This window comes from Moschus berezovskii, chromosome 18 (assembly GCF_049115385.1).
Source record: "Moschus berezovskii isolate FMDL1 chromosome 18, NW_MosBer_1.0, whole genome shotgun sequence".
NCBI lineage: Eukaryota > Metazoa > Chordata > Mammalia > Artiodactyla > Moschidae > Moschus > Moschus berezovskii.
This window is the reverse complement of record NC_142477.1, coordinates 45204598-45230500: the sequence shown is the minus strand read 5'-3', so window position 1 is coordinate 45230500 and position 25903 is coordinate 45204598. Positions and strand designations below refer to the sequence as shown.

At 39.0% G+C, this 25903-nt stretch overlaps 1 protein-coding gene across 6 annotated transcripts in view; it reads right to left on the bottom strand.

Moving 5' to 3' along the window:
- The window catches only part of GHR (growth hormone receptor), a 333700-nt gene that overhangs the window by 3648 nt on the left and 304149 nt on the right, over positions 1-25903 (bottom strand). For all 6 annotated transcript variants that reach the window (XM_055422112.2, XM_055422114.2, XM_055422113.2 and 3 more), the window contains 4 exons: positions 24096-24274; positions 20790-20955; positions 17915-18005; positions 9600-9669 (listed from right to left, as the gene is read on the bottom strand). In XM_055422112.2, the coding sequence (XP_055278087.1) occupies positions 9600-9669; positions 17915-18005; positions 20790-20955; positions 24096-24274 (506 nt within the window). The remainder of the gene's footprint in view (positions 1-9599; positions 9670-17914; positions 18006-20789; positions 20956-24095; positions 24275-25903) is intronic.

Here is a 25903-nt window from a genome sequence, read left to right as displayed (position 1 = left end):
CTTATTCAGTTGCCAGTCGTGTCTGACTCTTTGCGACCCCGTGGACCATGGCATGCCAGGCCTCCCTGTCCCTCCCCATCTTCCAAAGTTTGCCCAAGTTCATGTCCATTGCATCAGTGATGCCATTTAGCCATCTTATCCTCTGATGCCCTCTTCTCCTTGTGCCCTCAATCTTTCCCAGCATCAGAGACTTTTTTGATGAGTTGGCTGTTCTTATCAGATGAACAAAATACTGCTGCTTCAGCATCAGTCCTTCCAATGAGTATTCAGGATTGATCTCCCTTAAGATCGACTGGTTTGATCTCCTTGCTGTCCAGGGGACTTTCAGGAGCCTTCTCCATCACCACAGTTCGAAGGCATCAAATCTTTGATGCTCTGCCTTCTTTACAGTCCATCTCTCACAACTGTATGTAACCACTGGGAAGACCATAGCTTTGACTATACAGACCTTTGTTGGCAGAGTAATGTCTCCACTTTTCATCACACTGTCTAGGTTTGTCATAGCTTTCCTGCCAGCAAAAAGCTTGAATCATATGGTAATTCTTTAGTTTTCTGAGAAATCTGCATACTATAAGTATTTTCCATTGTGGCTGTACCAGCTTACATTCCAACAGTATAGGAGGGTTCCCTTTTGTTCACATCCTCTCCAGCATCTGTTATTTGTAGTTTTTAATGATGGCCATTCTGACTGGTGTGAGGTGGTACCTCATTGTAGTTTTGATTTGTACTTCTCTAATAATTAGCAATGTTTAACATCTTTCCATGTGCCTATTGGCCATTTGTATTTCTTCTTTGAAGAAATGTCTGTTTAGGTCTTCTGCTCAGTTTTTGACTGGGTTTTTTACTGTTGTTGTTGAGTTGTATGAGCTGTTTTCATATTTTGGAAATGAAGCCCTTGTTGGTCTCATTATTGGCAAATACTTTCTCCCATTATGTAGGTTCTTTTCCTTTATGGTTTCTTTTGCTGTGCAAAAGCCTGTAAGATTAAGTCCCATTTGTTTATTTTCGCTTTTATTTCTATTGCCTTGGGAAACGGACCACAAATACATTGATATGATTTATGTCAGAGAATGTTTTGCCTATGATCTCTTCTAGGAGCTTGATGGTATGTATGTGTTAGTTGCTCAGTCGTGTCCAACTCTGTGTGACCCCATGGACTATAGCCCAGGAGGCTCCTCTGTCCATGGGGATTCTTCAGGCAAGAATACTGGAATGGGTTGCCATGCCCTTCTCCAGGGGATCCTCCCAACCCAGGGATTGAACCCGGGTCTCCTGTATTACAGGCAGATTTTTTACTGTCTGAGCTACCAGGGAAGCCCTGATGGTAAAATGCCTTATATTTAAGTCATCTGCATATAACAGTTGGCCTCTTCCCTTCCAACTTGGATAAATTTTATTTCTTTTTCTTGTCTGATTTCTGTGGCTAGGACTTCCAGTATTATGTTAAATAGAAGAGGTGAGAGTCGGCATCCTGGTCCTGTTCTAGATTTTAGCATGAAGGCTTTCAGCTTTTCACCATTGGCTGTGGGTTTGTCATAAATGGCTTTTATTATGTTGCAATATGTTCCCTTTATACCCACTTTGGTAAGAGTTTTATCATGAATGGATGTGAAATTTTGTCAGATGGTCTTTTTTTCTCGAGATGATCATGTGATTTTGTCTTTTGTTTATGTATCACATTGACTTGTATATGTTGAACATCCTTGTGAACTTGGAATGACTCTTGCTTGTAGTATATGATCTTTTATTTGTTGTTGCTTTTGGATTTGGCCTGCTAATATTTTGTTGAGAACTTTTGCATCTATATTCCTCAAAGATATTGGCCTGTAATTTTCTTCTTTGGTGGTGTCTTTGTCTGGTTTTGGTATCAGGGTGGTTTCATAGAATGCCTTTGGAACTCCTCTTCAATTTTTTGTAAGAGTTTGAGAAGGATCAGTATTATTTCTTCTTTGTATGTTTGGTAGAATTCACCTGTGAAGCCATCTGGTCCTGGACTTTTCTTTATAGGAAGTTTTAAAATTACATATTCCATTTTACCTCTAGTGATCGGTCTTTTCTAATTATCTATTTCTTGACTCAATTTTGGTGGGCTGTGATTCAAATTTGGTGGGTATGTTTCTAGAAACTTGTCCATTTCTTCTAGGTTGTCAAATTTGTTGGTATATAATTGTTTATAGCATTCCCTATGGTCTTTGGTATTATTGTGGTATCAGTTTTTATGTCTCCTTTCTCCTTTCTTGTTTATTTGGATTCTCTCTCTTCTTCTTGGTGAAACTGGCCAGAGGTTTATCTTGTTTACCTTTTCAAAGAATGAACTTTTGGTTTTATTGATTTTTTTTTCTATTTTCTAACCACTATTTTATTTATTTCCTCTTTGATCTTGATTATTTCCTTCCTTTTGCTGATTTTATGTTTTGTTTGTTTTCTACTTCAAGTGGTAGATTAGGTTTTTTTCTTGTTTTGATGAGGAAGGCCTGTATAGCTATGAATTTCCCTCTAAGAACTGCTTTTGCTACATCTCAAAGATTTTGTATGGTTGTATTTTCATTGTCATCTTTCTCAAGGTATTTTTTAATTTACTTTCATCATTGACTCATTGGTTTTTTAGTAGCATATTTCATTTTTATTTCATTTCTTTTTCTGTGGTTGATTTTTAGTTTCATGTCATTGTGGTCAGAAAAGATGCTTGAGATAATTTCTATATTCTTTGTTGAGGCCTGTTTTTGTGCCCCAGTATGTGGTCAATCCTAGAGAATATTTCATGTGCACTTAAAGAATGTGTATTCTGTTTTTCATGGATATAATGTCCTGAAAACATCAATTAGGTCTAACTCTTCTATCATGTCATTTTTGATCCCTGTTGCCTTGATTTTTGTCTAGAAGATCTGTCCACTGATGTGAGTAGGGTGTTAAAAGTCTGGTACTATTACTGTATTCCTGTTGGTTTCTCCCTTTATATCTGTTAGGATCTGTTTTCTGTATTTGGGTGCTGCAACATTAGGTGCATATATGTTGACGAGTATAAAGTTCTTTTCTTGTATTGATCCTTTTATCTTTATCTAGTGTCCTTCTTTATCTTTTTTATGGCCTTTATTTTAAGGTATGTTTTGTCTGGCATGTGTATTGTGATTCCCACTTTGTCGTTTCCATTTGCATGAAATCTTCTCCCATCACCTTTCAATCTGTGTGTCCTTTGCTTTAAACTGGGTCTCTTGTAGGCAACATAATGTAGGTGCTCATTTTTTCACACAGGCTGCTACTCTGTGTATTCTGATTGGGACGTTTCGTCCATTGACATTTAAGGTAATTATTAATCGATATGTATTTATTGCTATTTTAAGTCCTGCTTTCCCACTGATTTTTACATTTCTTCCTTGTCCTCCCCCTTTTTTTGTGGTTTGAATTATTTTTGTATTATGTTCTTTTTGGTTTTTGTGAATCTGTTGTATGTTTTTAATTTGTGGTTACCTTGTTTTTCAAGTATGTATATACCATATTATATTCCACCTGCCTTAGACTAGTAATCATACAGGCTCAAACACATTCTAGGAAATGATTTAAAAAATTTACATTTTTGTACTCTTTTCTCCCGCATTTTAGGATTTTGATGTCCTCTTACATCTTCATGTTCATCCTTTTGCTGTTCATTTTGGTTATCATCACTTTCACAGACATTTAAAAAAATCTGTATACTGGCTTATTTAGGTGATTTGCTTTCTAACTATGATTTCCTCTTCTCTATATATTCTTACTTCTTTTATATTTAGAGAAGGCCTTTCAGTATTTCCTTTGTATATGTGTATGCTCAGTCATGTCTGACTCCTTATGATTCCATGGACTATAGCCCGCTAGGCTCCTCTATCCATGGAATTTTCCAGCAAAGAATACTGGAGTGGTTTGCCATTTCCTTCTCCAGATGTCTGCCCATCCCAGGGATTGAACCTGCATCTCTTGCATTGACTGGTGGGTTCTTTACTAGCTGAGCCACCAGGGAAGCCCTTTAGGTAGGGAAGTCCTTTCAGTTCAGTTCAGTTGCTCAGTTGTATCCAACTCTTTGTGACCCTTTGGACTGCAGCATGCCAGGCTTCCCTGAGAATCACCAACTCCTGGAGTTTACTCAAACTCATGTTCATTGAGTTGGTGATGCTATCCAACCATCCCATCCTCTCTTGTCCCCTTCTACTCCCGCCTTCAGTCTTTCCCAGCATCAGGGTCTTTTCCATTGAGTCAGTTCTTCGCATCAGGTGGCAAAGTAATGGAGTTTCAGCTTCAGCATCAGTCTGTAAAATGAATATTCAGGAATGATTTCTTTAGGATTGATAGGTTCGGTCTCCTTGCAGTCCAAGGGACTCTCAAGAGTCTTCTCCAATACTACAGTTCAAAAGCATCAATTCTTTGGCGCTCATCTTTCTTCATAGTCCAACTCTGACATCCACACATGACTATTGGAAAAACAATAGCTTTTGAGTAGACAGGCCTTTGTTGGCAAAGTAATGTCTCTGCTTTTTAATATGCTGTGTAGTTTGGTCATAGCTTTTCCTCCAAGGAGCAAGCATCTTTTAATTTCATGGCTGCAGTCACCATCTGCAGTGCTTTTGGAGCACCCCCAAAATAAAGTCTGTCACTGTTTCCATTGTTTCCCTACCTATGTGCCAGGAAGTGATGGGACCAGATGCCATGATCTTAGTTTTCTGAATGTTGAATTTTAAGCCAGCTTTTTCACTCTCCTCTTTCACTTTCATCAAGAGGCTCTTTAGTTCTTCTTTACTTTCTTCCATAAGGGTGGTGTAATCTACATATCTGAGGTTATTCATATTCCTCCTGGCAATCTTGATTCCAGCTTGTGCTTCATCCAGCCCAGCATGTCCCATGATGCACTCTGCATATAAGTTAAATAAGCAGGGTGACAATATACAGCCCTGATGTATTCCTTTCTCAATTTGGAACTAGTCTGCTATTCCATGTCCAGTTCTAACTATTGCTTCTGACCTGCATATAGATTTCTCAGGAGACAGGTCCGGTGGTCTGGTATTCCCATCTCTTTAAGAATTTTTCACAGTTTGTCATGATCCACACTGTCAAATGCTTTGGAATAGTCCATAAAACAGAAGTAGATGTTTTTCTGGAACGCTCTTGCTTTTTTGATGATCCAATTTGGCAATGTGATCTCTGGTTCCTCTGCCTTTTCTAAATCCAGCTTGAACATCTGAAAGTTTTTGGTTCATGTATTGTTGAAGCCTGGTTTGGAGAATTTTGAGCATTACTTTACCAGCATTTGAGATGAGTGCAATTGTGCGGTAGTTTGAACATTCTTTAGCATTGCCTTTTTTTGGAATTGGAATGAAAACTGATCGTTTCCAGTTCTGTGGCCACTGCTGAGTTTCCCAAATTTGCTGGCATATTGAGTGCAGCACTTTCACAGCATCATCTTTTAGGATCTGAAATAGCTCAACTGGAATTCCATCATCTCCACTAGCTTTGTTCATAGTGATGCTTCCTACGGTCCACTTGACTTCGCATTCCAGGATGCCTGGCTTTAAATCAGTGATCACACCATCACCATCTGGGTCATTAAGATCTTTTTTGTATAGTTGTTTTGTGTATTCTTGCCACCTCTTCTTAATATCTTCTGCTTCTGTTAGGTCCATACCGTTTCTGTCCTTTATTGTGCCCATCTTTGATGAAATGTTCCCTTGGTATCTCTGATTTTCTTGAAGAGATCTCTAGTCTTTTCCAGTCTATTGTTTTCCTCTATTGATCACTGAGGAAGGCTCAGATTATGAACTCCTTATTGCCAAATTCAGACTTAAATTGAAGAAAGTAGGGAAAACCACTAGACCATTCAGGTATGACTTAAATCCCTTATGATTATAATGTGGAAGTGAGAAACACATTCAAGGGATTAGATCTGATAGAGTGCCTGAAGAACTATGGACAGAGGTTTGTGACATTGTACAGAAGACAGTGATCAAGAACATCCCCAAGAAAAAGAAATGCAAAAAGGTGAAACGGCTGTCTGAGGAGGCCTGACAAATAGCTGAGAAAAGAAGAGAAGCTAAAGGCAAAGGAGAAAAGGAAAGAGATACCCATTTGAATGCAGAGTTTCAAAGAATAGCAAGGAGAGATAAGAAAGCCTTCCTCAGTGATCAATGCAAAGAAATAGAGGAAAACAATAGAAGGGAAGTTCTTTAGGGTAGGTTTAGTATTGTTGTATTCTTTTAGTTTTTGTTTGTCTGAGAATTCTAAATAATAATCTTGCTCGGTAGAACATCCTAGATTGCAGCTTTTTTCCTTTCAGGACTTTTGAATATATCTTGCCACTCCCTTCTGGCCTGCAGTGTTTCTGTATAGAAATCAGTGGATAGCCTTATGGGGGTTCCCTTGTAATCAACTCATTGTTTTTTTTCTTGCTGCCTTTAGAATCCTCTATTTCACTTTTGCTATATTTATCATAATATGTCTTGGTGTGTTTAGGTTTACCTTGTTTGGGATTCTGTGCTTCCTATACCTGGATGTTTCTTTCTTTAGGTTTGGGACGTTTTCAGCATTCCAAATGCATTTTCAATACCCTTTTCTCTTTCTTCCCCTTCTGGAATCCCTATTATGCATAGATTGGCAAGGGAAGAAGAAAGACTCCAGTGTTCTTGGGCTTCCCTGGTAGCTTAGCTAGTAAAGAATCTGCCTGCAATGTGGGAGACCTGGGTTTGATCCCTGGGTTGGGAAGATCCCCTGGAGAAGGGAAAGGCTACCCACTCTAGTATTCTGGCCTGAAGAATTCTATGGACTATATAGTCCATGGGGTTGCAAAGAATTGGACAAGACTGAGCAACTTTTACTTGGCAAGATTTGTATTATCCCATAGGTCTCTTATATAGCTTTCATTTTTTTTTTTTTTCAATTTGACTTTCTGTCTGCTGTCCTGATTGGTTGATTTCCATTATTTTTTCTTTCAGGTCACGTATTCATTTTTCTGCATTATTCCTCCTGCTATTCATTGCCTTTAGTTTAGTGTTCATCTTGGCAAATGAGTTTTCTCTTTCTTTGTTCTTCCTTATAGTTTCTAATTTCTTTTTACAGTACTCTGCATTTCTGTCAACAGCCTGTCTTAATTCCTTCAGTATTTTCATATCTTCTGTTTTGAACTAGATGTCTATTAGACTGAAGAGGTCTGTTTCATTGTTCTTTCAGGGGAATTCTCTTGGTTTAAATGAGAATTGTTCCTCTGCTTCTTCATCTTAATTATTTCTCTTATTCTGTGAGTTTAGGAGAAATAATGATCTATGGTCTTAGAGGACTATTTACATGTGGCATTGTTCCTGTGTAATTTATGTGGGTTTAATATATTCAGTGGGCTTTCCTGGTTCAGTTCAGTTGCTCAGTCATGTCTGACTGCGACCCCATGGAATGCAGCACACCAGGTCTCCCTGTCCATCACCAACTCCCTGAGTTTACTCAAACTCATGTCCATTGAGTCAGTGATGCCATCCAACCATCTCATCCTCTGTCGTCACCTTCTTCTCTTGCCTTCAATCGTTCCCAGCATCAGGGTGTCTTCAAATGAGTGAGCTCTTTGCATCAGGTGGCCAAAGTATTGGAGTTTCAGCTTTAACATCAGTCCTTCCAATGAACACTCAGGACTGATCTCCTGTAGGATGGACTGGTTGGATCTCTTTGCAATCCAAGGGACTCTCAAGAGTCTTCTCCAACACCACAGTTCAAAAGCATCAATTTTTCAGCACTCAACTTTCTTTATAGTCCAACTCGCACATCCATACATGACTACTGGAAAAAACCAGCCTTGGCAATGGAAGACAGACCTTTGTTGGCAAAGTAATGTCTCTGCTTTTTAATATGCTGTCTAGGTTGGTCATAACTCTTCTTCCAAGGAGCAAGCATCTTTTAATTTCATGGCTTCAGTCACCATCTGCAGTGATTTTGGAGCCCAAGAAAATAAAGTCTCTCACTGTCTCCACTGTTGCCCCATCTATTTGCCATGAAGTGATGGGACCGGATACCATGATCTTAGTTTTCTGAATGTTGAGCTTTAAACCAATTTTTTCACTCTCCTCTTTCACTTTCATCAAGAGGCTCCTTAGTTTCTCTTCACTTTCTGCCATAAGGGTGGTGTCATCTGCATATCTGAGGTTATTGATATTTCTCCTGGCAATCTTGATTCTAGCCTGTGCTTCATCCAGCCCAGCATTTCTCATGATGTACTCGGGATATAAGTTAAATAAGCAGGGTGACAATATAGAGCCTTGACGTACTCCTTTTCCTATTTGGAACCAGTCTGTTGTTTCATGTCCAATTCTAAGTGTTGCTTCCGGACCTGCATATAGATTTCTCAAGAGGCAGGTCAGGTGGTCTGGTATTTCAGTCTCTTTCATAATTTTCCAGTTTATTGTGATCCACACAGTCAGAGGCTTCCCTGGTGTCTCAGTGGTAAAGAATATACCTGCCAATGCAGGAGATATGGGTTTGATCCCTGGGTTGGGAAGATCCCCTGGAGAGGGAAATGGCAATCCACTCTAGTAGTTTGTTTTTATTATGGATGCCTGTCGCGTTTTCCTTCAGTATCTGCTGGCCTTATTCCCCTGATAAGGAGAGTATGCAGGTGTGATAGCTGGTGCCCAATCCTGGGGTAATCTGTGGTGGCTCACGTGTGCTCCTGGAGCATGTATTAGGAGCAGAGGTGGCTCACAGTCAATCCTTGAGTCTACAAGGAAAGTGGTGTCAGCTCATGACCACTCCTGAAGTGTAGGGGGAAGGCAGTGGCTTGTGATAGCTCTTGGAGCTGGTGAGGGGGGTGCCTGTTACCTGAGAGCAGATGCAGGGATAAAGGCTGCAAGGTCCCACCTCAGACCTCACCCAAACAACAGTGCCTGGCCTCTAAGATGGTCCAGGCTTCCACCATGTACATCCTCAGGTGCGGTTACACCAAACTCCAACCCCTTCAGGCTGTTTTTACACAACCAACCCAAGTCCTTTCCCTGGGTCTAATCTCTGAAGCCTGAGCTTCAGCACCCGGCCTGTACCAGTGGACATGGGTCTCTGGCTGGGGAGTGCAGGGGAGTGGCACTGACCATCTGTTCAGGTTTCTCTTCATGCTAGCTGCTGCAAACCAGTTCCTGTGTTCTTCTCTAAAGCTCTGAAGTTCCCCCTCTGTCCTGGCTGATCTCCCTACCAGTGAAGGGACTTCCTGGGGTGGAGTCCCTTTCCAATTTCTTTCTTTATTCTTTTGTCCTACTCAGTTACATGGAGATTTTCTTGCCCTTTCAGAGTTCAGATGTCTTCTGCCAGTGTTCAGTAGATATTCTCTGAGGATCAATCCATATGTAGATATATTTTTGATAAATTTGTGGGAGGAGGTGAGCTTCATGTTCTACTAGTCTGTCATCTTGATGCAGAAGTGAAGAACTTTTAAATACATAAGACATTCTCATAATTTTAAGGGATGTATTATTTAAAAACTTTTTCCAGAAGGAATACAGAAAATTAAATGTGATACATATAGCTTGCAAAAGGTTTCAATATAAGGCTCTGTTCTTAAGGTAACATTTAATTAGTGTCATGTACAATTCAGATATTTTATTAGTTACCTTGAGGAGATCTGGATCAATTCCTTTAATCTTTGGAACTGGAACTGGGGGTAGAATCAACATCTTAATCCTTGAAAACAAAAATTTGTTTTGATGTAAGTTACACATTCTCATTTCAAAAGACAGAAATAAAATATTGACAATATTATTACTAATATAAAGTAACAGAATATTTGGAATAAGTGAATCTGAAAAAGAGAAGGAAAAGCATTAAGCAGTGAACGATGAGGCAAAACTAAAGAACGGAAAACAAAAAATCCTCATCTGAAGTGAATTTAAATAAAATATGGTTTTCCTATAACTTTTCCTTAATGTCTTTTATGACAGTTTCAGAATTGGGAGTTAGACATTTAATTCCATCTGAAGCCAATTTCCATGTCAGTTATAAGGAGGTAATTTTAATACATATCTCATCCATAATTTGTTGGGGAAGGGGAGGAGAAAGAGCCAATCCATGTAGAGATATACACCCTAAAAAAAGAATGGGCTGAGATAAGTTCATACCACAATGCTCACATGAATTATAAAATTATCTAAGACAATCTCATTAACCAGGATGTCATTGCATGGTCCATTTCAGTTGGGACAGACTAAATTTGAACTATATCTAATAACAGGTTTATATACACAATTCTATAATGCACTTAAATTTTCTGTTCCAAATATTCACATTACTTTTTGACCATAATTTATTTCAATGTCTATCCTGCCTATCTTGTGCCTAATTGTATTCCCAGCACCTAAAAAATTCCTGGCACAGAGAAACATTGCCTGAATAAATCATTTTCTATTTCAGTAATAGTGTAAATAGAGTTTTCATTTTAAAATCAACATTGTGGCTCTGGAATAGAGATTATCCATTCCAATCTGATTTTTGGATATCAGATGACATTCACTCAGTGTGAATAAATAGTTCGGTCTACTCAATAGGGAGGTCTTCCTGGGTAGCTCAGCTGGTAAAGAATCTGCCAGTAGTGCAGGAGAGCCTGGTTTGATCCCTGGGTTGGGAAGATCCCCTGGAGGACAGCATGGCAACCCACTCCAGTATTCTTGCCTGAAGACTCCCCATGGACAGAGGAGCCTGGTGGATTACAGTCCGTGAGGCTGAAAAGAGTCACACACGACTGAGCAACTAAGCACAGCACTCACTAGGGAACCCATTCTCTGAATGTTTCCATCACTTTTTTTTTCATCACTTTTTAACCTAATCCAAGGCAAATTTCATTTTGTAAATTGAGTCTGAGTAGACTCACTAGTTTTACTTAGTGGGACAAGTCTTAAATTGTTACTGATGAATAGAAATAATAGGAAAAAAATGCATGCTATTAATAACTGCTGCCACTTTTGAATACCTCTATGAAGAGGAACTAAAAAGCCTCTTGATGAAAGTGAAAAAGGAGAGTGAAAAGGTTGGCTTGAAGTTCAACATTCAGAAAACAAAGATCATGGCATCTGGTCCCACCATTTCATGGGAAATAGATGGGGAAACAGTGGAAACAGTGTCAGACTTTATTTTTTTGGGCTCCAAAATCACTGCAGATGGTGATTGCAGCCATGAAATGAAAAGACGCTTACTCCTTGGAAGGAAAGTTATGACCAACCTAGATAGTATATTAAAAAGCAGAGACATTACTTTGACAACAAAGGTCCGTCTAGTCAAGGCTATGGTTTTTCCCGTGGTCATGTATGGATGTGAGAGTTGGACTGTGAAGAAAGCTGATCGCCGAAGAATTGATGCTTTTTAACTGTGGTGCTGGAGAAGACTCTTGAGAGTCCCTTGGACTGCAAGGAGATCCAACCAGTCCATTCTAAAGGAGATCAATCCTGGGTGTTCATTGGAAGGACTTATGCTAAAGCTGAAACTCCAATCCTTTGGCCACCTCATGCGACGAGTTGACTCACTGGAAAAGAGTCTGATGCTGGGAGTGATGGGGGCAGGAGGAGACGGGGACGACAGAGAATGAGATGGCTGGATGGCATCACCGACTCGATGGACATGAGTTTGAGTGAAGTCTGGGAGTTGGTGATGGACAGGGAGGCCTGGCGTGCTGTGATTCATGGGGTTGCAAAGAGTCGGACACGACTGAGCGACTGAACTGAACTGAATAATGCTTCCAAACGCTGAAACTCTGTGTTGGCAAATTTCAGTCTGTGGGCCAAATCTGTTCTGCCCTCTGTTTTTGTAAAGAAAGTTTTTTAGAACATGGAGTCAGCTCGTTTAACATATTATCTATGTAACATAGTTTACATATTATCTATGGCTGCTTTCACGCCACAGTGGCAGAGCTGTTAGTGACAGACTGCCTAGCCCAGAAAGCTGAAGATTTACTGTTGGGTTATTTTTAAAACAACTTTGCCAACATTTGTGCTAAACATTTCCTTTGATGCTTACCACTACCAGGGAGGAAGAAGATATTATCTGTGGAAAGATTTAGAGATTTAAGGAACATATTCAAATCACACAGTAATACTTGGTTCATCTGGGACTCAAATTCAAAGCAGCTGACTCCAAAACCCATGCCCTTTGCTTTCTGTCATGCTGCTGAGTTAACTTGGTTCTGCATTTCTAAATAAATAATTCACAGGTTCTGTTGTTGTTTAGTTGCTAACTCATGTCTGACTCTTGCATCCCATGGACTGCAGCACACCAGCAGGCTCCTCTGTTCTCCATTAACTTCTGGAGTTTGCTTAAACTTGTGTCCATTGAGTTGGTGTTGCTATCTAACAATCTCATTCTTGGCTGCCCTCTTCTTTTGCCTTCAATCTTTCCTGGCATCAGGGTCTTTTCCAATGAGTCAGTTCTTCGAATCAGGTGGCCAAAGTATTGGAGCTTCAGCTTTAGCATCAGTCCTTCTGATGAATTAGTCAGGACTGATTTCTTTTAGGATTGACTGATTTGATCTCCTTGCTGTCCAAGGGACTCTCCCAGCATCACAATTCAGAAGAATCAGTTCTTTAGCACTCAGCTTTCTTTATGGTCCAACTCTCACATATGTACATGACTACCGGAAAAACCATAGCTTTTTTTGACTATACGGACCTTTGTTGGCAAAGTGATATCTCTGCTTTTTAATATGCTGTCTAGGTATGTGATAGCTTTCCTTCCATGGAGCAGCATCTTTTAATTTCATGGCTGCAGTCACTGTCAGCAGAGCCCAAGAAAATAAAATCTGTCACTACTTCCACTTTTTCCCCTTCTATTTGCCATAAAGTGATGGGACTGGATGCCATAATCTTAGTTTTCTTTGAATGTTGTTTCAAGCCAGCTTTTTCACTCTTCTCTTTCACTTTCATCAAGAGGCTCTTTAGTTCCTCTTCACTTTCTGCCATAAGGGAGGTGTCATCTGCATATCTGAAGTTATTGATATTTCTCCCGGCAGTCTTGCTTCCAATTTGTGATTTGTCCAGCCTAGCATTTAGCATGATACTCTGCAAATAAGTTTAATAAGCAGGGTGACAATGTTTAGCCTTGACATACTCCTCTCCCAATTTTGAACCAGTCTCTTGTTCTGGGTCCAGTTCTAACTACTGCATACAAGTTTCTCACGAGACAGGTAAAGTAGTCTGGTATTTCCATCTCTTTAGGAATTTTCTAGTTTGTTGTGATCCACGCAACCAAAGGCTTTAGCATAGTTAATGAAGCAGAAGTAAATGTTTTTCTGGAATTCCCTTGCTTTCCCCATGATCCAACGGATGTTGGCAATTTGATCTCTGGTTCCTCTGCCTTTTCTAAATTTAGCTGGTATATCTGGAAGTTCTTAGTTCACATACTGTTGAAGCCTAGCTTGAAGGATTTTGAGTATTACCTTGCTAGCATGTGAAATGAGCACAATCGTACAATAGCTTGAACATTCTTTGGCATTGCCTTTCTTTGGGATTAGAATGAAAACTGACCTTTTCTAGTCCCGTGGCCACTGCTGAGTTTTCCAAATTTGCTGACATATTGAGTGCAGCACTTTTGCAGCATCATCGTTCAGGATTTGAAATAGCTTAGTTGGAATTTGGTCATGTCCACTAGAATTGTTCGTAGTGATGCTTCCTGAGGCCCACTTGACTTCAGACTCCAGGATGTCTGGCTCTAGGTAGTGACTACACCATCGTGGTTAGCTGGGTCATTAAGACCTTTTTGTTTAGTTCTTTTGTGTATTCATGCCACCTCTTTTTAATCTCTTCTGCTTCTGTTAGGTCCTTACCATTTCTGTCCTTTATCCTGCCCATCCTTGCATGAACTGTTCCTTTGATATCTCTCATTTTATTGAAGAGATCTCTAGTCTTTCCCATTCTAGTGTTTTTCTTTATTTCTTTGCATTGTTCATTTAAGAAGGCCTTCTTATCTCACCTTGCTATTCTCTGGAACTCTGCATTCAGTTGGGTATGTCTTACCCTTTCTCCCACGCCTTTCGTGTCTCTTCTCAGCTATTTGTAAAGCCCCACCCCCCCCACCGCCCCCACCCCAGACAACCACTTTGCCTCCTTGCATTTCTTTTTCTTTGAGATGGTTTTGATCACTGCCTCCTGTACAATGTTATGAACTTCCATAGTTCTTTAGATACTCTGTGTACCAGATCCAGTCCCTTGAATCTATTCATCACCTCTACTGTATAATCATAAGGGATTTGATATAGGTCATGCCTGAAAGGCCTAGTCGTTTCCCATACTTTCTTCTATTTAAGTCTGAATTTTGCAATAAGGAGCTGATGATCTGAGCCACAGTCAGCTCCAGGTCTTCTTTTTGCTGACTGTATAGAGCTTCAAAGGTTCAAAAACAAAAATGTAACATAACTCTAATTATAGGAAGCAAAGATCCTGGAACATGCTTTACTCTGTAGGGGTCCCTCTTTTTTTTTTTTTTTAAAAGAGAATGATGCATTTAGGTACTTGAGAGTCAGCTGTCAGGAAGTGTTGATGCCTTTAGGCTAGAGTGGCACACCCTGTAGCCTGGAGCGACCAAGCCAGTCATGGGGAGAGATGGGAATTGTGACAGAGAACATGTGCCCTTTTCGAATGGGATGGTTGGTCCTCTGTCTCGGGACATATTGCCATGCAGGATTATCAACCCAGTTTCACTATTTTTTTTTTTTTAATATGGCAATGACTTAATATTTTTAAAATTTATTTTGGGTGTTCTGATCTCTGTTGCTGCACAGGCTTTTCTCTAGTTGTGGGGAATGAGGTCTACTCTAGTTGTGGTGCATGGGCTTCTCATGCAGTGGCTTCTCTTATTGCAGAGCATGGGCTCTCGGGCCTGCAGGCTTCAGCAGCTGCAGCACGTGGTCTCAGAGGTTGCAGTTCCTGAGCTCTAGAGCACAGGCTCAATAGTTGTGCACAGGATTAGTTGCTGCACAGTATGTTGGATCTTCCCAGACCAAGGATTGAACACATGTCTCCTGCAGGGGCAGGCAGATTCTTAACGACTGTACCTACCACCAGGGAAGTCCCAGATTTCTGTTTTTAAAGATAATCTAGTAATCTTGATTTTTGTGTGACAATTCCCTGTGTTTAGAAACCCTTTGTAGCAAAACCGTTCCTCAAAAATCAGAAGGAAAAAACAAAACAAAACATCAAAACATGGATCTGCAGGCTGAATCGGGCTTTCAGGTTGCCACTTCTGTTTTATGTTGATTCAGTTATTTCGTTCCTGATTTAGTCATATAGCTTGATGGCTAGAGTAAGTTGTATGGTGGGAGAAACAGAGTATAGAATAAAGATAAACTGGCATGAAACTATGTTTCTGATCTTTATTGTTTAATCCAAATCCAAATTACACTATACATTATACTAGAGTTGACTCTTAATGATTTGGATTAAGAAAGGGAGCAGTGACTTGGTTTGTGAACTAACAAAATCTCAAGCAAACACAAGGAGCACCTGAAATCCTTTCTAGTCCTGAAGTTCTGTGGTAACTGACACAGTATCTCATTCTTTGAGTTTTGATTGTTCTTTCTACACTTGCTGACAGCTATTTTCTACCCTTTTCTACTTTCATTAGAACATGGAAATTTAGACAATGATAAGGGTTTTTGTGGGCATATGAAAAAGGAAGATAAGTTTTTTGTTGCAAAGAATTAAATTCAGAACAGGGAATTTGGCAGTACAAATAGATTTTCAATTTCTTTTTTTTCCAGTTTGGTGATTTTGACCAAGTGTCATAGTTAAAAACTTCATTATTCACAGAAAACGATCTTTTAGACAAAGGTTAATATATTTCCTTTGAAATTCTATTTGATCAGAGGATTACTTTTTCTTCCAAATATTATTAGCTAATGTAATTCAGCAACATAAATGTGGTTGGCCTTCGTGATGACTTGAAATTGACAACTAATGCTAAAAGTAAATTAGTTTATGTATGTAGTGAGTTTATCTACTGTAGTTATATATAAATTAGCCTATCACCTAACTGGACAGTTCAGTGAATTCAAATTAATCTACAGAATAAGTTGGCTCCTTTGGCATTACTTAAATGTATCCATTACTTAAATAAATAATTGTTTAGAATTTTATTTACTAACTCCCCACCCCAAATTAAAAGCTGTTGTTATACTGCTTTATAATACTTGTATTTCTAAGACAATAATGTTGCTAGAAAGATAGAAAATAAAATTGTCCAGAGTGAATTTTGTCCCCCTGAGTTTACATTATTAAATTGGAGATGAAACTCTACTAAAAATAATTCTTCCTTCATTCACTTGGAGACTTTAAAGCATGCTTGACACTCTGGAACTCTAGAATTCTTCTCTCTATTGAAATTCTTTTTTGATGTTTACAGATGCTATACAGCTTCAAAATACAATGTAAAAATTTTTTACAATATATTCATAATATAGAGCCTATTTTGATTTCTAGATGCCTCATGACTTCACCTGGAGAACTTGTCTTTGGTTTTAGATAGAGTAGCCAACTGTCTCAGTTTGCCTAGACACAGAATTTTTAGTGTTAAAACCAGCAAAGTCCCAAGCAAACAGAGTGTTAGCAACCCTAATTCTAGGAGAAGGGACAAGATTAACCCATGGGACTTAAAGCATATTCTAAATGTAAGAAAACTGGCAACCCATACCAGTAACTTTTCCAATATTTTGTATTAAAAGTTTCTGTAGTCTGTACTGAGTTTCTTTCAAGAATGAAAATAGAATAATTAGTCCTTACAGCTTAAGGGAAATTTATTTTATTTTTATTGGAGGCAAATTACCTGACATTAATATATTGGTTGGTTTTGCCATACATTGACACGAATCTGCCCCGGGTGTACATGTGTTCCCCTTCTTGAACCCCCCTCCCACCTCCCTCTTCCCCACATCCTCCCTCCAGGTCATCCCCGTGCACCAGCCCCGCGCATCCTGTATCATGCGTCAAACCTGGACTGGTGATTCGTTTCACATGTGATAATATACATGCTAAAATGCCATTCTACCAAATCATCCCACCTTCACCCTCTCCCACAGAGTCCCAAAGACTGTTCTATATACCTATGTCTCTTTTGCTGTCTCGTATACAGGGTTAAGGTTACCATCTTTCTAAATTCCAAATATATGTGTTAGTATACTGTATTGATGTTTTTCTTTCTGGCTTACTTCACTCTGTATAATAGGCTCCAATTTCATCCACCTCATTAAAACTGATTCAAATGCATTCTTTTTGATGGCTGAAAAATACTCCATTGTGGGAAATTTAAACATCATATAATCCAACACCCTCAAATTGCCCATGGAACATGGAGTCCTAGACCGATAAAGGGACTCAAATGAACTCAAACAACAGTAGCAGAATAATAACCGGACCCTGCCTTCTGGCTGCAAGAGGATGCAGAATGGTATCCTCAAACTTAGAATTTTGTCTCTGACAAAAGAAGGTAAAATACCAAACTGTAAGTATCCAAGCAATTTAAATAAACCCAAATTTACTTAAGATTGGTATCATATGAAGTCTAAAGAAAGGTTTTATTAGATTGAAATATCTAGTAGCTTTAGTTCACCACTTAAATTTTTGCTCTTGTATTAGGACTATGTCAAACTTAGCTAAAGTCTCAAAGCTACCTCAGGGTCCTGGAATAAATATCAGTTCAGAACTTAAAGGTGCATGTCACAAGGTCAGTAGCCTCACCCTCTTAACATCCTATGCAACTTTCCAGATAAAACTGAGATCTGTGTTGTCTCTATGTGGACACAACAAAGGTGTAAATGTATAGTGAGAGATAACGTTTCACTGGGTTGATGAAACACTTCACTTATGATTCACAAAAACATCAAACAATAAATGGAAACATGGACATTTGCTAAATAACTGGCAAAACATATCAGAGTAGGTTATATCACACTTACCTTTGCTGTTTAGAAAATATGAGTAAAAATAATGTCACTGCTAGCCCAAGTATTCCAAAGATAATAATTAAGAACCACGGAAACTGGAAATCTGAAAAACACAAAAATAGTATCTCACAGAACTATGAATAATTGAAGTTTATATCTCATTCTCCTGTTCCACATAAAACTTCCTAATTTGTATTCATCTAGTAAAGTCAATGATTTCACTTGATAACCACTGAAATAGAATTCAATGACTTAGTATTTTCTAAGAACACCTATATCCACTTCTTTAGATCCTTTCATATACCAAAAAAAAAAAAGTAACAGCATACAATTTAAGCATAATCCATGTTTATTATATAAACAACCTGCTTTAAACATCTTATGTATTCAGGGTATGTCATTAAAAGGTTTTTAGCTCGAGGGAAAAGTGATGCTTGTTAATATACTTCCGTTCCGTTCCGTAGCTCAGTCGTGTCCGACTCTTTGCGACCCCATGGACTGTAGCCTACCAGGCTTCTCCGTCCATGGGATTCTCCAGGCAAGAATACTGGAGTGGGTTACCATTTCCTTCTCCAGCGGATCTTCCCGACCCAGGGATCGAACCCGGGTCTCCCTCATCGGAGGCAGACGCTTTAACCTCTGAGTATTGGAGGGACTGATGCTGAAGCTGAAACTACAATACTTTGGCCACCTCATGCGACGAGTTGACTCACTGGAAAAGACTCTGATGCTGGGAAAGGTTGGGGGCGGGAGGAGAAGGGGACGACGGAGAATGAGATGGCTGGATGGCATCACCGACTCTGTAGACATGAGTTTGAGTGTACTCCTGGAGTTGGTGATGGACAGGGAGGCCTGGCGTGCTGTGATTCATGGGGTCGCAGAGAGTCGGACACGACTGAGTGACTGAACTGAACTGAACTTTACCTAAATAATGTCGTTTTTTTAAAAAATGTGATCTTTAGATCTAGATCTGATCTAGACTGTGGATCCATCAAAAAGATGGGGGCCAAGTTGTATTTTTGAATCATTAAAACTTCTTAGAAATGCAGGGTGTACATTTTTGCAGCTTAAAAAGTATTGTTTGACAGAAGAAGATCAGTACTAGGCTCTCAGATTTTAGAAACTGTTCAGTTGCTAAGTCATGTCTGACTCTTTGCAACCCCATGAACTGCAGCATGCCAGGCTTCCTTATCCTTCATTATCTGCCAGAGTTTGCTCTAACTCATGTTCATTGAGTCATGCCCATTGATTCAGATTTTAGTATAACTGATAGAAAAGTTGTGGGAGACTGTTCGTCTTCTATTTCATTTCTTTAGAACAAGTGCCACAGTGGCAGAGGTTGACTACTTTTAAGGTGGCATTTCCCTGGTGGCTCAGACTGTAAAGGATCTGCCTGCAAGGTGGGGAAAGATCCCCTGGAGAAGGGAATGGCTATCCACTCCAGTATTCTTGCCTGGAGAATCCCATTGACAGAGGGGCTTTGTGGGCTACAGTCCATGAGGTCGCAAAGAGTAGGACATGACTGAGCAGCTAACACTTTCCCACTTCTTTTCACTTTTACCATAACACTGCTTTACTGAAAGTAAGCTTTTATGGTGTGATATTCTTTTATTTATTTTCTTATTCACATATTAAAATCCACAAGGGCGCTATTGTGCATGTTATAAAGAATTAGTGGGGGAGAGAATACCATTTTTTTTTGTTCTTGTGGTATCTATATCAATGATATACTCAGGAACATAATATAAGGCAAGAGATTTTTTCCTTTTCTAACAGAAGTAAAAAGTTGTTTAAAAAAATCTTTAAGTGAATTAAATGCCATCACAATAGAGGGCATGTGGCAAATGTACTTTTAAGCCAGAATTTCCATATATCAAATACTGTCTGAAACAAGCCTACTGAGGAGAGCTTAGAAAAAATGGTGCTATAGACATTTTCACCTGTGCTATATAGTACCATGGGTTCTACCTGTACCATAGGTGCAGAAACGATTGTGTTTATATTTTAAAATTACATTTCTTTTATATAGGATCTTCAAATATTCTATGTCACCCTTGAGCATAACTAGCACATGATTTAGTAAGCCTTCCTCCAGATAAAAGCCACACACAAACTTTCTAAAACCAATAAACACCTGCCATTGACTACTTGCTGCTGCTAAGTCACTTCAGTCGTGTCCGACTCTGTGTGACCCCATAGACGGAAGCCCACCAGGCTCCCCCGTCCCTGGGACTCTCCAGGCAAGAACACTGGAGTGGGTTGCCATTTCCTTCTCCAATGTGTGAAAGTGAAAAGTGAAAGTGAAGTCGCTCAGTCGTGTCCGACCCTTAGCGACCCCACGGACTGCAGCCCACCAGGCTCCTCCATCCATGGGATTTTCTAGGCAAGAGTACTGGAGTGGCTTGCCATTGCCTTCTCCGATTGACTACTTATGCTGATTCAATACCAGGCTTTCTCTTAGAAGCCACATAGATAGACATCCATCCAGATTCAGAATTTCTTCTGTGTATTTGAAAGACTTTTTTTTAAAGATTATAAATGCAAAACAAACTCAAAAGGAAATATTAGAAATACACAAACATATAAAGAATCACCTGAAATTCTGTTATCTGGAATTATCACCCCACTCTGCTCCATCAATAACTCTGTGTCTCTTCTCTTTAACTTGTACCTACATCATGACTTTTCCTGAACAATTCAGAAGTGAAATCCTTCTTCCTGTTTTGTTATGGATAATACCTGTTACAGGTAGTGAACACCAGGTCCCTTATGCTGAAAACTGACGCTAATGTATACTGATCTGGACAACTCTCTAACAGTGTAGGGAATGCACGCCTGGGTATTGACAGAAATCACGTTGGCTGCCGTCTTAATCTCTTAGGTTTACCTTCTTCACATGCAGACGGGGTCATCTGAGGAAATGTTATCAGGAGCACCTCACTGAACTTGCCGTATTTTTCAGTGTTTCGTTGTCTGGTTCTCACACGCACTTCATACTCTTTATCCAGCCTCAACGAGTACATCGGAACTGATGTTACCAATAAAGGGTCCATCTTTGAAGACAAAATATAAAACTTACTGGTTAGAGAGTCAACAACTCAATGCAATAAGCTCCACGAGGTGCTTCTGCATTTTTATTCAAAATGAATTTCTGGAAAGTAGGAAATATTTTAAAATGCACTCGTGGAGTTTGCTCTTTAGAGAAAGATCTAAGTAAGTAACTTGGTAACACATTGTAAATGAACTACACTTCAATTAAAAAATGATAAAAAAGTCATTTTGTTAAATAAATCACAGTTCTCAAATTAGTTCTGTAGTAAACCCAAAGATATGATAGACTTGTTTAAAGAAATGCATCTCTATTCTTGCATTAGGCTGTCAGATATTCTCCTAAGATCAAAGCATAATAGAATTATAATTCCATGCCACTCATAAAGTCTTAAAAAAAAAACAACCCCCAAAATTAAAAAACACAATTGGTTTAACAGGTAGATAGTTGTAAGCAACTACATGGTCATTAGAATTACTATTATATTAAAATGTGTTTAATAAATAAAAAAATGGGCATATTAATACTAAATTCAATGTTGTCAAATGGTAAATTCCTGATATAAGCAACACACATTAGCTTTTTCCCCCTTGACTTACAATCCTCTTTTTTTTTTTTAATGCTTATGCCTCTTGTTTTTACAACCAACTAGATCATAAGTTCTTTAAGAAAGGTCAGTTCTCATAGATAGGTCCTTGATTCTCATGGCAACTCTGAGACACTTGCAAATTACCAAACTTATAAGTATCATGGATTTATAACTGAGAATTTAAAAAATACTAATTTCAAAATGATGATAAACTGATTTTATGTTCACATATTTTTATAAGAATTATTGCACTTTCTGAAATAATAAAATTATAGTGAGAAAAATGACATTGTTTCACATTTTTGCAAATCTCTTTACTATCTGGCTTAGTAGAAGATGCTTATATTTTTACATTTGCTACTGAATTAAAACTGTTAGGATGTGTGATTTTGGTTGAGGTGCATGAATAAAACTTGATTTCACAGATATATAGTGAGAAAATGGAGGAGATCTTTTAATAGCTGTTTCAGCTAATTATATATATTCTTCCTTAACACCACCACCAACAAAAAAACTCAGTAAGTGGTATTTTCTTAAAGGTTAGTTGCAGTGTGAAATCTGAAACCGTGTCAATAAATCTTTCACACTTTTTTATATTAAAATCCACCATTGCAACTAGTACTTTGAATGCATCATTTCTCCATTCGTGGTTTGGTTACAGCATGTATTGGTCACTTGGAAATATCACTCACTGAGTTATGTAGATTTTCTAACTGTTCACACATTTCATTATACAATATTAAAAAAAAAAACACTTTTGCTAAGATCACCATTGATCGCATCAGATCTTCAAAGGTTGGGAACACACTCAAGCTCACAGCGTCAGATGGAGAAGTTTTCCAAAATTTGAAAGCTCAAATTTTCTCACTGGCAACAAATACTGTCAATTGTTTTTCTTGAAGTGTTAAGCTCACTTTATTCTTTTCCAAGAACTATTTGCCAAATATTTGCCAACTCAAATATGAAAAGTCATCTATCAGTTTATCAGTTGTTCTTTCAAAGTAAAAATGGTGTTCCAAGCAAAAAGCAGCTAGTTCAAGCAGGAACTCGGGTGTTTAAATGCCTTTGCTCAAAAGAACCATCCACAGCTCAGTATGCAGCCAAAGTGCTTTCTGTGTACACAGAATATGAAAAACTACATAGTCAGAAATCATGATTTAATGAACTTAGAAATATATATACTGCTTCGTCAAGGACATTCTTATGTGATCTGCCTCCCCTACCTCCCCTGCTCGCATTTCTTTTCTGTGAGTACAGAGTGGTGCAGAGCATAGTGACTATCAGCGTAGTTTGGAGTTACTGCCCTGATTTGTGTGAAGGCAGCAGCAGTGTTTCCACCATTGCTTTTGTACCACCTGTGTAAATCAACACGGTCAAAAAAGGAAAGAACATTCTAGTATTATTATGGAAATAGTCTTGACCCTGTGGGCTCCCTGAAAGAGTCCCAGGGACCCTCAAGGGTTCAAAATTTATACTTTGGGAAAATGCCGCCCTGGAGTGCCTAGCACAGTGCTTTGTGTATACTAGTTATTTTAATACTCAGTTGGTTGCTGAATAAATGTTTGACTGAAGTTTGAATTTAGAAAGCCTTGTTTGACACAGTATTCAGCCAAACTTTTCTGTACCAAGTTATGGAACAGATATCTAAATTAGAATGATTCCACAAACAGAACCTTGAAGCCAATGTTTAACTGTTCATAGTGCTCTAAACTTAACTTTCCTGTAATGTCAAAACTGGCTTCGTTTTCAGCAGTTCACTGAATGGACAGGGCCTGGTGTCTCAATTCTAAGAGTGAGGCCATGCCAGGATGCTGGGCACGACCTGGTGACTGGCCAGAAACCACTTGGCTTGGCCAGGCCTGTGGCTGTGGTTAGACTGATTTAGAATTGGTTACATTGAAAGCAGCGTGATAATCCTGTTTTTCTTCTTGTTGTGTGCCATGTAGAATTTATCTAAGTGCCCAGTTCCCATGCCCTTGGCAAGGAAGTGAGGAGTTCAGAGGTCAACCCAGTACCAGGCTACTTGCCTAAGTAAAAATCTCTTAGCTTGATTCTCCCCTGGGGTATGTGACAAAACATCCTTCTGAAACTTGAGGGGATCAATTCCCTCCCTTTGTTTCCCTCCTGGAGTCACTGAAGAACTTATTTTAGTGGGAGTCTGCTGAACAGTGGCAACTAAAATCCTGGGCGAATATTTGGCCACAGCTCATCACTGACCTTGATCATAACCTTTCCCATGTTTAACCACATCCTCACAGACAGCTGAGTGACTAGAGTATGTGATATTGTTCTAAGGTTAGACTGGAGAAATCATTTCCCTTTACTTCCACAGGTTTCCATATAAAACTCCATGTAACAATCTGCTGTCTTAAAGAATTCCAAGATGAAATTTTACTGATTATATCCATTTTTCTCAAATAAGAAATTAGAACTGAGATACATGGTATTAAGTCAAAAGAAAGTCTAAGAAAGTCTAATTAGAAATGAGAGGGGTTGTTGAACACAAAAAAGAAAAGTCAAACGGTTTTTCAATGTGAGATGGAATAATATCTTACCATTTTCCACTGGGTCTCATTTAATTCTTTATAGTGCAGTTCATACTCCAGGATTATCCATCCCATCTTAACATCTGTATTGGGTGGTGGTTCCCATTTCACTAGGATGTCAGCATGAATCTCCGTCAAACTGATGTTCAGTAGAGTCCAGTTGAGGCCAACGGGTGGATCCGGTTGTACTGTGCATTTCAGCAGAGAATTAGTACACAGACATAGCTTGATGTTAGTGGAATGCTTTTTTCCGAAGATGACTAAGTTACTTCATACATTATTCTCGATTCTTCTAATATTCCCATCATTATACTTCCACTTTATGGCAGAGTATCATTTTTAAAATTGAGGATAACCTGTTATTAACTGAAAAAAAAGCCCCTATAAAAAATTCCTTTTTGAATTTAAAATCTGATCTTGAAGGTCTGTCACATTTTGCATTTCTTTTGGCTCTGATAAGATGAATACTTTGGGATTTTGGCAAAGGAATTCACTTTAACTCAGAACTGAAAGGAATAGAGAGTCAGAAAGACCCAAGTGTATTTAAACATGTGGCCATTTTGGAGCGAGGGGTGGAGAAATCTTTTTTCTTCTGTATGTTACCTGGGGCAAGGCCTTTCAAATTTTCTTTCTCATTTATTTCTGCACTGCTACAGAAGCACAGTCCTTCAGAACACTTGGGAAATACCCCTTCCTTTGTCTTCCTAGCCCCATGTGATCATTTCTTCAGATATAAAAGGAAGGCATTACACTGATCTCTCAAATGGTGATGAATCAGTGTTTTCTGTGTTTGACTTAACTGCATGCTATTGACTACTGGCGAGTGGATACGACCCAGAGGGAGGATAAAGGGAGGAGGGAGGTGGGAGGGGGGTTCAGGAGGGGGAACTTATGTAAACCCGGGGCGAATTTATGTCAATGTATGGCAAAACCAACCAATATAATATTGTAAAATAATTTGCCTCCAATAAAAAATAAATTAATTACTTGAAAAAAAAAAACAGAGAAAGTCCCAATTTGACTAATCATGACCACATTTTAGAAATTAAATTGGATTTGGCAAAATGGCTAAGCTACATATGTCACATAATGATACCTATACTTCATCTTTCCAGTTTTGTTGGGGATTGATGAATTCTGAAAACCAAAGCTTAACACTTTATATGACTGAACTATAAAAATATTTTTAAAGGGAAATTTTCTCAAACTTATTACACATGTTGCATCTCAACCCCTCTCCTACTTTGAATAGAGGATATGGAACAGGGTCCCTTTTGAGAATGCTCAGTACACCATGATGAGCATCATAATAGCCATCTCTCTTACTTCTAGTCATCCGCCTGTAACCTGCTCCTCTTCCACCTTCCCTAATTCTGTTAATGACGACTCCATTCCTGCAGGATGAAAACGGTGAACCCTTCCATGACTCACTTTTTTCTCCCCATCACCTCACATTCTGTCAGCTGTAATTTCAAGGTATTTCCAGAATCTACCCACTTCTCATCACCTGCCCCGCTCTTACCTGGTCCTAGCCATTATCATTTTGTTTTGAGGCGTTCGCCTCCTAACTAGTCTCTTCCTGTGGTCCATGTCCCGATTCAGTTTATTCTCGATACAATCCTCAACACTGTGGACGTGCTGGTCATCCTAACACTTAAGTTAGATCACATTGCTCATCATTTAAAGCTTTCTAAAGGCAATGGCAAGCTACTCCAGTACTCTTGCCTAGAAAATCCCATGGATGGAGGAGCCTGGTAGGCTGCAGTCTGTGGGGTCGCTAAGGGTCGGACACGACTGAGCGACTTCACTTTCACTTT